Source organism: Manis pentadactyla, chromosome 10, assembly GCF_030020395.1.
Source record: "Manis pentadactyla isolate mManPen7 chromosome 10, mManPen7.hap1, whole genome shotgun sequence".
Lineage (NCBI taxonomy): Eukaryota > Metazoa > Chordata > Mammalia > Pholidota > Manidae > Manis > Manis pentadactyla.
The window spans coordinates 69910870-69923941 of record NC_080028.1 but is presented as its reverse complement, the minus strand read 5'-3'; the positions used below and the strand labels follow the sequence as shown (position 1 = coordinate 69923941).

Sequence of the window (13072 nt, the reverse complement as noted above, 5' to 3'; positions counted from 1 at the left end):
CCTGGCATTATGAAATTCCAAATTCTTGAATGTCTCCTGTCCTCTGTAGCAGGGGATACAACTAGGAGGAAGTTGGAAGGCCAAGGGATGCTATTTCTAGAACAGGATATTTGCTCTGAGCTGAGCAGTGTTCAGAATGTTTTAAAGAATACCGGCAATTGGCACCATCCTGGTTGTAAAGAAATTTTTAAGAAATTATGAAATTAAAGAATTTTTTAATTTGTATAATTTTTAAGCATTTGAGAAATTAAAGAATTTTAAAGAAAATACAGGCAAATTGACACCATCCTGGTTTGCCACGTGAGGGGTGGAACCTGAAGGAAGATGATGGTGACGAGGCGAGGCGGGAACCTTCCCGCCCACGGAGGTGCCCCCTGTACCTCCCTGAGAACCCAGTCTCTGGTAAGAGCATTCTTCACGGGCAGTCATTGAAGGGGTTTGAACAGGTGAGATGAAAATTAATCGAAAGGGGGAAATGGGAGGCCAGAAGAGCAACCAGAGGCCTACTGTAGTGGTCCAGGCAGAGTGGGGGTAACTCTGGAGGTGGGGTTAGCAGGCCCTATTGCTTGGCACTTGGGTGTGGGGGCAGAGAAAAGCTAATGTTTAGGTAAAGAACATTTCACCTAAAAATATAAAGTGCAGACCTGACATTGGATGCTTGTGTAGGGGAGAGAAGGGCCCTGTGGGAACCTCTGCCTTAAGGCAAAGGCTATGACGAGGTGCCCACATGGAAGACCAAGAAGGGACCCCTAGAGAAGCAGGCAGGATGCAGCGCTTTCATGGAGTAAAGCAGTTGGCTCTGGAATGTGTTATGAAAAACGTAGATTCAGAATTTATCACTCACATTAGAGATGCCTAATTTTATCATTATGTTAGAGGTTTTTAAGATGTGCATTGGCATTCACTGATTGCAGATTATAATAGTTATTTATCATTGGGGATTTTAACTCTGAGCTGTTCTTAACTCATATAATTTTTAAAAATGCATTGATTTCGCTCCCACTTCTGTTTTCCCTTGAGATGAAGTCACTGTGTGTCCCTGGAAAGTGTTAGGGCCTGTAAAAAGCTGAAGAAACAGTCCTTACATTTTGTACCCCCCGAGTGTTCTCTTGAGAGTCTCGCATCTTGATTAAAGTAAGGAAGCTTTCTGCCCAGTTGTGCTTATCCTGTCTGAATGTGACCTTCCATCCAGTTGGGCTGACTTCAACTCTGGCTCCTTCCCCAAATCGATTTCCCCTTCATCTGTGTGGTGGCTCCTGGGATCCCTGGCATAGCTGCCTTGCTTATGTACCTGAATGCTCCCTGCGGAGGAGGGAGCTGTTCATCACCTGTTTTTATAGATGGGGAAACACATGGAGAAGAGAAATGGCTTGCAGGTCTGACATCTAAGTCTGTGCTTGTATATCAGGGATTATCCAATCCAACTGTCTTATTCCACTTAGGCTGTTAGAACAAAATTCCATAGACTGGGTGGCTTCCACAACAAACATTTATTCCTTACAGTCCTGGAGGCTGGGAAATCCAAGATCAAGATGCCAGCAGACTTGGTGTCTGGTGAAAACCTGCTTCCTGGTTGATAGAGGTCTGTCTTCTCATTGTGTCCTCACATGGTGGAAGGGGCAAGGGAGCTCTAGGGGGGTCTTTTTTCTTTGTTTTGAAGTCTATTTGGTCTGATACTAGTACTGTAACACCTGCTTTTTTTCTCCCTGTTGTTTGCATGAAATATCTTCTTCCATCCCTTGACTTTTAGTCTGTGCATGTCTTTGGGTTTGAGGTGAGTCTCTTGTAAGCAGCATATAGATGAGTCTTGTTTTTTTATCCACTCAGTGACTCTATGTCTTTTGATTGGTGCATTCGGTCCATTTACATTTAGGGTGATTATCGATAGGTATGTACTTATTGTCATTGCAGGCTTTAGATTCGTGGTTACCAAAGGTTCTAGGTTAATTTCCTTACTATCTAAGAGTCTAACTTAACTCACTTAGTATGCTGTTACAAACACAACCTAAAGGTTCTTTTCTATTTCTCCTCCTTTTTCTTCCTCCTCCTTTCTTTATATATTAGGTATCATATTCTGTACTTTTTGTCTATTCCTTGATTGACTTTGGGGATAGTTAATTTAATTTTGCATTTGCTTAGTAATTAGCTGTTCTACTTTCTTTACTGTGGTTTTATTACCTCTAGTGACAGCTATTCAACCTTAGAAACACTTCCATCTATAGCAGTCCCTCCAAAATAGACTGTAGAGATGGTTTGTGGGAGGTGAATTCTCTCAGCTTTTGCTTATCTGGAAATTGTTTAATCCCTTCTGCTTCATGGCATTAAATACATCATGCCACTCCCTTCTGGCCTGCAAGGTTTCTGCTGACAAGTCTGATGTTAGCCTGATGGGCTTTCCTTTGTATGTAATCTTATTTCTGTCTCTGGCTGCTTTTAATAGTCTGTCCTTATCCTTGATCTTTGCCAATTTTATTGCTATATGTCTTGGTGTTGTCTTCCTTGGGTCCCTTGTGTTGGGAGATCTGTGGATCTCCATGGCCTGAGAGACTATGTCCTTCCCCAGACTGGGGAAGTTTTCAGCAACTACCTCCTCAAAGACACTTTCTATCCCTTTCTCTTTCTCTTCTTCTAGTATCCCTATAATGTGAATATTGTTCCGTTTGGATTGGTCACATAGTTCTCTCAATATTCTTTCATTCTTAGAGATCCTTTTTTCTCTCTGTGCCTCAGCTTCTTTGTGTTCCTCTTCTCTAGTTTCTATTTCATTTATTGTCTCCTCCACTGTATCCAACCTGCTTTTAATACCCTCCATTGTGCTCTTCAGTGACTGGATTTCTGACCTGAATTCATTCCTGAGTTCTTGGATATCTTTCCGTACCTCCATTAGCATGCTGATGATTTTTATTTTGAACTCCCTTTCAGGAAGAGTCATAAGGTCCATGTCATTTAAGCCTTTCTCCGGAGTTATATTAATTTTACTCTGAACCAGGTTCCTTTGGCGTTTCATATTTGTATATGGCGCCCTCTAGTGTCCAGAAGCTCTATTCTGGTGCTGCTCAGCCCCTGAAGCAATGTTGGGGGTCACAGGGGAGCGGTATTGGTGCCTCGGGGGAAGAAAGAGCTGTTTCCCACTACCGGCTGCTGTGCCTGTCTCCACTGCCTAAAGCAGTGGGCTGGGCACACAGATATAAGCTTTTGTCCCAGAGCAGCCAGATGGATCGCTGCTTTCCACAAGCGGCCGGAATCCCAGTCTCCCCAGGAACTCCGCCTGTCCCGGCTTTCCAACCCCGTAATCAGAAGAGTATGATGAAAGCACCATGAAATGCAGGTTTGTGCTCCCAGAGCAGATTTCTGGAGCTAGGTATTCAGCAGTCCCAAGCCTTCCACTCCCTCCCTGCTCCATTTCTCTTCCTCCCGCCGGTGAGCTGGGGTGGGGGAGGGGCTCGGGTCCCCCGGAGCCACAGCTCTGGTACGTTACCCCGTTCGGTGAGGTCTGCTCTTTTCTCCAGGTGTGTGCAGTCTGGCGCCGTCCTCTTCCCTGTTGTTCTCTCAGGATTAGTTGTGCCAACGATATTTTCTAATTGTATCCAGTTTTAGGAGGAAGCCTCTGTCTCTCCTCTCACGCCGCCATCTTTAATCCTTGTTTGGGGGGAGGTCTTTTTTATGAGTACTAATCCCATTCATGAGAGCTCTGCCCTCATGACCTAATTCCCTCCCAAAGACCCCACCTCCTAATACCATAACATTGGGGGTAGGATTTTAACATATGAATCTTGGGGGCACACAAACATTTCAGACCATGACAGCCACTCATCAGAATTGTCGGGAAGCTCTGAAGCATTGTGGATTCCTGGATCCTAGATGTTTAATGCAGCCCACCCAGGCTTGGGTAATACTTGGAAAGCATTGCCCCTCTCCACTCTAGATCTTGGAAGGACTGGTGGAGAAATAACAAAGAGGACTTGCTGCATATCTACATCAGGGGTGGGGAAAGGTTTTTGTAGAAGGTCAGAAAGTAAATATTCTCAGCTTTGCAGGCCAATATTTGTTGCAGCCATTCAACTCTGCCATTGTATTGTGAAAGCAGCTATAAACAGTAGGTAAACAAATACATGTGGCTGAATTTGGCCCTTGGGCCACGGTTTACCTAGATCTAGACAATTAATTCTGTCCATGATGATCAGACAGGCAGTTGAAGTTGCCACTCTCTAGGGGATGTTTGTGTAAGAATATACTATTGGCACATATAGTCCACTCAAGACATATCAGATTGTCATTGCATTTAACCAGTACAAAGACCTCTAAAACATTAGCTTGAACAAATTAGAGGGGATTATTTCTCTTCTGTTAAAAAAAAAAGAGTTTTGAGTAGATAATCTAATAAGTGGTGTGGTGACTCCATAATGTCATCAAAGACCCATGGCCTTTGTCTTTCTGCCTCCAGTCTCAAGATCTCCTCATGTTCATCAAGTGACCCCTGGAACTCCAGTCACGACACCTGTGTTTGAAAAAGAAAGAAAAGGCCAGGAGAAAAGTAAAATGGTGCTTGTTGACTGACACAGATCTCTCCTAAGAGCTTTTGTAGAAACTCCAAGCAATGATTTTTGCTTGCATATCATTAGCCATTCTTACCTTAAAGGGAGACAGAAAAATGTCATTACATTTTAATTTTTTTCTGAATATATTGCTCTCCCTAGAAATATTAGTGGGAAAATGGATACTGGGTAGGCAATTTGCTGTGACTCAGGAGGATCCAAAAAATGCCCCAAATGTTCTACATTACAGTCCCTCAAGCTGAACTGGGCTTATTTGCTAACTGATTCATCATGTCTCAGCCTGTGGAGATTGTGAAAGCCTGAAGTCCCTATTCTCCATATCAAGCTGGGCCCTTGCAAATGCTTTTGGGGTCTAATGTCTATGTCACTATTATAAATCAAATACTTGTGTAATTGTGATAACAGTCCTCTCAGTCGTCACACCACTGCTTGGGCACCCAGTGCCAAAAAACCTTTTGAGATACACCTTTTCCTCTTTGGGTAGCTTTGGCTACTGAAAAGCTCTTCACTGCTGAAATCTTTGTCCAGTTTCTGTCTGCTGGAAGTCTGCTCCCTGGAATCATCTTCATCTTTCCCCCTCTTCATTATAGCCCTTCCAGCAGTTCAGAGCTCTCTGCCCATTCTACCCTGAGACTCAGGTTATCATAGCCTCCAATGTCTTCCCATTTTCTTCTGGCAATTCGGTTGCTGTCATCTCCTGGGGCCTGTGTTTTCAGACTTGAATGTGTAGGAACCACCCATGGTTCTTGTTAAAGTGCAGGTCCTGTGTCAGTACATCTGGGATGGAGCCTGAGATGCCACCCTCCTGACATCTTCCCATGCGATGCACGTGCTACTGGTCCACAGCCCACACTTTGAGTAGCAAGTGCCCTCAGTCTTCCTGAATGTGGTTCATCTTTTAACAGGTGGTAACCAAGCCTAACTAAGTTGGTGTGGTCAATTTACCATAGAGCAAGACTTTGACCTCCTTTATTCTAGAAGTTTTCATATACCTTTTAATGAAGTCTAAAGATTACATGGGCTTTTTTGGTAGCCCTCCCATATTATTCACTTAGCTGAACTTACTAAAACCTGTAAGTCTTTGTCCTACAGGCCACTGCTGTGCTCTGTCTCCCCCATCTTATACTTACAGTATAAGATGTAAACCTGTTGGTTTTTTGTTTTATTGTAAAACCTGATACTGATCCTTTTGAATTTCATCACATTGGATTAGACTCATCCCTCAGGCCAGTTGAGATCACTTGGCATCTGTCATCCAGGGTATTTCCTGTCTCTTTTAGCTTAAGGGTTTCTAACAAACTTGATAGGCCTCTGTTTCTCCCTCTAATTCCACTGGACACTTCTGTCCATTATCTGGGGTTCTTCGGTTTAAATTCTCCTTCATCTCATTCACAGTATATTGGGAGAGACCCTGAAGTTCACCTTACCTAAGTTCAAATATATGATGACTGCACTGGTTTTCACGTAGAGGCAGAATTCATCACTCACATTAGAGGTGCCTAATTTTATTGTTATGTTAGAGGTTTTTAAGATGTGCATTGGCATTCACTGATTGCAGATTATAATAGCTATTTATCATCAGGGATTTTGATCTCTGGGCTGTTCTTAACTCAGATACTTTTTAGAAATGCATTGATTTCACTCCCACTGTTGTTTTCCCTTGGGATGTAGTCACTGTGTGTCCCTGGAAAGTGTTAGGGCCTGTAAAAAGCTGAAGAAACAATCCTTACATTTTGCACCCCCAGAGTGTTCTCTTGAGAGTCTCACATCTTGACTAAAATGAAGTTTTATGCCCCAGTTGTGCTTGTCCCATCTGGATGTGATCTTCCATCTGGTCCGGCTGACTTCAACTTTGGCCTCTCCTTCCTTCCTCAAGTCCATTTCCCCCTCTTCTATGTGGTGGTCCCTCTCATCCCCGGCATAGCTGCCTTGTTTATATGTCTGAATGTTTTCCACACCACCTTGGGAGGAGGTGCTGTTCATCTTCTCCATTTTACAGATGAGGAAATGCATAGCCCGAGAGGATGACTAGACTCTCACTGGCAAAGTGTCATTGCTACACTGTGCATGTGACAGAAGTGTGAAAAACGTGTCTCTTAGATTAATTGGACTGTTGATCTCTTCTGATAATGGGAAAGTGATACACAGTGTGTTATTTCCTGTAACCTGCCAGGTTGAGTCACTCTCTTATGTACCCATGTGTTCACTCAGTACTGCTGAGTCCCTGCTTTGTACTAGGCACTGGGCATGGAGAAGATGTGGCCTCTGCTCCCACAGAGCTGGATTTCATGGGTGGTGTCATGCCAAAATCCCATCCCTTTGTAATGAGAGTTTTAAGAGAACTTTACATTTTCTTTCTCTTTCCCTTTCTTAACAGGTCTACATCCGGATAAAAGATGATGAATGGAATGTCTATAGGCGGTACACAGAGTTCAGGAGTTTGCACCACAAATTACAGAACAAATACCCTCAAGTGAGGTCTTACAACTTCCCACCCAAAAAGGCCATTGGAAACAAGGTACCGTCACCGCGGGAAGCTAGGCAGCTCACGCACTAGTGCCTGCCTCAAGGCGCACTGTTTCTTCCTTGCTGCGTTATTTAATATACATGCTCCTGTGAACACATAACTCAAAAATTGGTTAATATAAGGAAACACAGGAACAAAGAAAACAGTCACCCATAACTCTACCACCTAAAGACAACCGCATTATGCTTTTGTACATGACCTCTTATTTCTGTAGGGCAGGGGTTGGCAAACTTGTTCTGTTGAAGGGCCAGGTAGTGAAGAGTGTTGGCTTTGCAGACCATATCATTTCAGCTGAAAATACTCAACTATACCATTGTAGTGTGAAAGCAGCCACAGACATTATGGGCCCAAAGACACATGACTGTGTACCAATAAAACTTTATTTATATGAACAGGTGGTAGCTGGACTCACCCTATGGGCATAGTTTGCCAACCTACATTCTGGACCAACACAGATGTTTTCTAGTTGTCATGATACTTCATTAGAATTTGGAATGTGAGTTACTTCCCAAGAGAGCTTTCTCAGAGGAGCTTCTTGTGTGTGTGCTTGCAGACATCCTGGAGAAGGGCGGCTCCAGCCCTCCCCAAGCTTGCAGGTTGATTCGTAGTCATTCATTCAGCAAGTGTTTATGGAGCATCAGTTATGTGTTACAGTGCAAGGGGCTGGAACCCAGCACTGGAGCAGATGGGCCTGGACCTGTCGTGGGGGCCTGTTGGGTTGCTCGCTCCAGCCAGTTGGCATCATTTTGTCACCCATCATTTGCTTAGAGCGGCAGTTCTCCATCTTGGCTGCACTGTGAATCACTTGGAGAGGTTTAAAAACTACTGAGGCCTGTCACTTCCCCATCACATTCAGGACCAAATTGCTTTGTAGTGAGGCCTGGGCCCTGCAGGACTTAGAAGCTCTCTGGGTGATTATAGTGTGCAGCCAAGCTTCCAGCATCTTCAACAATTGCAATGTATTAACCAGCTTGGCAGGGACATTTCCATTAGATGAGGTGAGCTCATGACCCTTCTCAGAATGTGAGAAATCGGGCCTACTGTAAGAAGGATTCCTCTACTATCAGGTTCTCAAACTGTGGTCCTTGATCTTCAGCGTCAGCACCACCTGGGAGCTTGTTAGAAATACAGATTCTTACACTCCAACACATACCTACTGAAATACAAGATCCAGAGCTTGGGCCAGAAATCTGGGTTTCACAAGCCTTCTGGGTGGTGCTTATCCCCCAAGTGCTGGAAACTGGTGCCGACATATTGACAAAGCCCTGTGGTAGATTCCATGGGCACTGAATTTCCTGGTTTCTTTCTTGAATTTCAACACCTGCTATGATTTCCTTTGATCTTTAACACAGAAAACCAGAGCAAGAGTTCCCAAACCCACTCCCATCCCTTGGGAATTCCATAGGGAAAAGTATTACTGACTGTTACGTTGATATGTTCGTAGATTTCTGTGGTTAAACCAGAATAGAAATCGGATCATGGCAGGGTCTGTTGGTTCTTAATTTAAACCATTATAAAGCAGGTTTGTCTGAGGCCTAGAACAAATCTGTCATTCCATTTTTTTCTGTTGAAGTGGAGCTGAGCCCATAAAAACAGAAGACTTGGAAATTCTACACTTGTTCATAGGAAGGAGTATTCATGTGAAAAGAGGGGAGAAAATTATGTACTGATACAATTTAATGACTTGCAGGCTTATACAAATCTTGAGACCCATCCAGGCTCATACAAATCATTGGGACCCAATGTCGTAAAACAAAATTCTACATAACGAACATATTATCATTATTAGATATTTTTATTTGCAGAAAGCAATACACTGAAGCAGCCCTTCCATGACACCTTCATCAGGCAACTCAGCCTGTCTTGTATCTAGCTAAGGGAAATTAGGACAAGGCCGAACCGGGGTCATTCAGATGGTGAACTGTCTTGTATTGTGTACTGTGGCTGCCATAACAAGTCACCACACATTGAGTGGTCTAAAAGAATGCAAGTTGATTATTTTACCCTTCTGGAGGTCAGAAGCCCAAAACTGGTCTTACTGGGTTAAAATGAAGGTTTTGGGGGTTGGGGGTGCTGGTTCTTTTTGGAGGCTCCAGAGGAGAGTCCCTGCCTTGCCTTTCCCAATGTCTAGAGGCACCTGTATTCTTGACCTTGTAGTCCCCTCTGTCTTCAAAGCCAGCAGTCACAGTGTTCTGACCTCTGTGTCCCTCAGCAGTCACATCCCTCCGACTCCTCTTCCTCTTAGCAGGGCCCTAATGATCCAGAGAACCCAGGGTGATCTCCTATCTCAAGATCCCTAACTTAATCACACCTGCCAAGTCCCTTGGGTCATGTAAGGTAACATGCTCCCAGGTTCTGGGATTAGAATGTGGATGTCTTTGGGGGCCACATGTGGCTAAATAGTTTCTCTGCAGCTCTGACCAACTCCCTCCCCACCTCCATCTCTCTGAGCCTTATAACACAAAACTTACATAAGATGAGACAGACTTCCCAAGAGCTGCCCCAGGAGCCAGGACTGTGAGTGGGCCCCTGCCCAAGGTGTGCACCTGCAGCCCTGCGGTGAGTCCCCCCATCCTTGTCAACCAGGGGCTGGCCTGCAGCCGCAGTGGCCTGTATGAGAGTGTCCGTCCCTGCCCCATGCGGTCCTGTTTGCAAATAAACAAGCTTGGGAATTAAAGATGCCACCTTGGTGGGCCTGGCCAGCAATGACTGCCTTGCACAAATGCTTTGGCTGGCTGGCTGTTTACTAGACATTCAATCCTGCTCCCCATGATCGGGGTGGAACTGATTGCTTCCTCTGTGGCTCAGGAAGCTGACAGCTCATGAGCAGCCAAGGGGCCTCTGCCTCTTGTCTAGCCTGTGTGGCCCTTTAACTTGTAATTGGCTTGTCGCCTCTAATTCCCTCCCTCCCACCCAACATTTGGCTAAGATGTACCCACTTCTCCTCATTCACTTTGGCTGCTGCCCAGGACAGATCTGAGCATCCATCTGCTTTTCAAGGGCAGACTGAGTCAGCCTGCAGGACTTTAGTGCCCACCAGAGGCTACCCATGGACTCTGTCAGCTGGCACCAACCCCTCTGGGCTTAAAGGCTCAGGACCCCTGCTTTGAAACCTTGAAGGCAATTTTATAGAGTTTTATTTCTAAGTTGGCCCAGAAAAATCAACCACATCAGAATATTTTCTTTGATTGGGTCCCTTCAAAAATGTCTCATTTGCTACTTGTACCATTAAGGCACACAGCCACGTCATCTTTGGGTGGATTGAGTTACCTGTACCTGCCACTCTAAACCTTGGACTTGCCAAATGATTCACTCCAGAATCCACAGACCTGGACAGTATTCTAGGAGATGGTATAGTTTAGCTTTTTAAAAATTTTCATATGAGTATGTTTCTAGCCTGAATTTCTAGATACTTCTCCATTGATGCCTCCGCTATTGATGATCTGCCAGTTTTAGAATTAAAGTGTGATCCTGACCCAAGTAGTTGTTGTTTTTATTGGTAAAGTTAGCACATTGTATAGTTGGTGGGTGCAGGATTTATTTTCACCAAAGAACTTCTCTTGCCTCAACACTCCATGCATGTGCTTGACTGTAAATGCACAGAGCGTTCATGTGCCTCATGAAGCCTAAATAATGTTCAAGTCATTTCCCAAATATCAGTCCACTCCATGAAGCTTACTCCTTTGTAGCTGAGTCAAGCCACAGCAGTTGTATTTTAGAGTTACTCACTGACTTTGAAATACCACAGGCCTGGGGCCTGTATCTAGGATAGTCTTGGTTAGGCTGAGGTAACGTTCCCATGGTCTTGGCAGTCGAAGGTGTGTTTTTAGTTCATGCTCTGTGTCCATCATGGGTTGGCTGGGAGCCATGCTAGGCTGCTGTCAGCTCCTCTCTATGTGTTGTCACGACTGTGGTAACAGGAGCAAGGGACGGGGCAGATTAGACCCTGGCTCTTAGAGCTTCTGTCTGGAAGTGTTACATGTCAATTATACTCATATTTCACTGACCAAAGCAAATTATGTGGCTGTGCCTGATGACAAGGGGGCAAAGGAGTCCACTCTGCCACACACCCAGAGGAGGACCAGAATCTCTACAAACTGCCCCCATGGCCCCCGTGAGGGTAGCATTTCTCTTGAGCCCCATTTTGAGCAGGATTGAGAGGATAAGGTAGTATAGTTAGACCAGTCCCAAACTGGTGTGAGGGTACTGGGGTCCCCCCTTGCAGGTAGTCCCAGTCAAGCGGGTGCTAGTCCATTCCACTCAGGGTGTCCTAACCCAGCCCCTGTTGTCTCTGGCACAGGCAGCTATGACAGCCACCGTTCTCCATGCCTGCCTGCTTGCAGTCCATTTCCCATGCTGTAGCCACCACGAGGCTTGTGCAACATAAATCAAATGGTGTCGCTGTTGATTAAAACTCTCTGGTGGCACCCATAGCAATTAATTTAGGACTCTTACTATGGACTTCGAGGTGTCCCTTCCCCTATCTCATCCCATGCTCCCCCACCTTCCCTGCAGCCCCAGCCATGCTGACCTTGGACTTCCACACTGTTCTCACCTGTGGCCTGTGCCCTGCTGGTCCCTCTGCCTGGAACAGCTTCTCCCCATCTCTGCATGGACAGCCCTTCCAGTTCGTTAGACCTCAACTCAAGTTCCACCACTTCAGAGAGAGGCCTTTCCTGACTGCTCTCGCCAGTGGCACCCCTTCAGCCACCCATAATTCTCTCTTAATTTCCTCCTTGCACATACCATCAATAGAAATGACTTATTTGGGTACTTGAGTATTAGCTCTCTCTGCACTGAATGAAAGCTCATGAAACGGCCTTGCTTCTCTCCACTGCTCTCTCCCCAGCTCCTCAAAGAGCACCTGACATCCCAGAGATTGATGGCCTGAATTAATGAATAGAAATTAAATGGAAAACTTTCCCTTTTGTTTTCTTTTTGACTTCACTGTGTCTTGGCACAAATTCAAAAAACTCTAAATTCCAAAAGCAAATAGAATAACCTTCAGGATGACTTGGGAGGCGGTTCTCACCCTACCCTGAGTGAGTACTTTTTGCAGGAAGGGCAGGAGTTGGGCAAGCCTTTGGAGGCAGGACAGGTAACTCCCTAATGGTCCGGGGGAGTTGCCTGGCAAGCTCCCTGTCCAAGTGGACTCTTCCAATGTGAGGACATAGGTAAAAGATTCGTTTTTGATGATGCTACTAAAATTCTACATTATTGCTCAGCGAGCAAATGAGAATTGGGTCTGTCATTCCTTCTCGGGATAATAGTCTCTGAGAGTTCATTTGGCATTAAGGCAAGGCAAATTGCTTTCCCCTGAGCCACAGATAATTCAGCTTGTTGGAGAAATTATGCATAAAATCCTCATTAAAAACACATACACCAGTGTGGCAGAGGAACCAACTGGCACTCGCTGAGCTGTGGAAAGCACCTTTGCAGTCCCCTGAGAGGCGTGCAGGCTGAAATGCAGCCCTGGGGAAGGTAGGACCCCAGCGGAGGGACACAGAGAGGGCCAGGTGAGTGAGCATCTGGAAGAATGCCAAAGCTGATTAATTCTTCCCTTTGGCAAACACTTATCCCAGAGCACAGGGGGTCATGTTCCGTGTTGGGGAGACAAAGGTGATCTCAAGTCTGGTCTCTGCCTTCATGAAGTTTATGCTCTTCAGGGAGAAAGACAGGTGAATCAATTCTCACAGAGGAGTCCTGGGAGCTAGGGGAGGAGTGGGGCAAAGCTGCTGTCTGCAGCAGGCGGAACGCTCAGCAGGCCTGCAGCAGTCCTGGTGCTGATCCTGCACCAGCTGGGAAAGGAGGGTCACTTGCTTTTTCCATACACCTTGTATTCATTTCCTGTGCTGCTGGAAGAAATGACCACAAATCTAGTGGCTTTGACAACACAAATTTATTATAGTTCGGTAGATCAGAGGTCAACACAGGTCTCACTGGGTTAATGTCAAGATGTTAGCGGGGCTGGGTTTCTTTCTCAATTCCT

General features: G+C 45.3%; 1 protein-coding gene across 19 annotated transcripts in view; it reads left to right on the top strand.

Annotated features, from left to right (window-relative positions):
- The window catches only part of LOC118928528 (sorting nexin-29), a 599207-nt gene that overhangs the window by 507599 nt on the left and 78536 nt on the right, over window positions 1-13072 (top strand). For 18 of the 19 annotated variants that reach the window (XM_057486934.1, XM_057486922.1, XM_057486916.1 and 15 more), the window contains one exon: window positions 6934-7074. In XM_057486934.1, coding sequence (XP_057342917.1) covers window positions 6934-7074 — 141 coding nt within the window. Of the gene's footprint in view, window positions 1-6933; window positions 7075-13072 lie in introns of those variants that run through there. The other variant, XR_008992099.1, reaches the window with a different exon arrangement.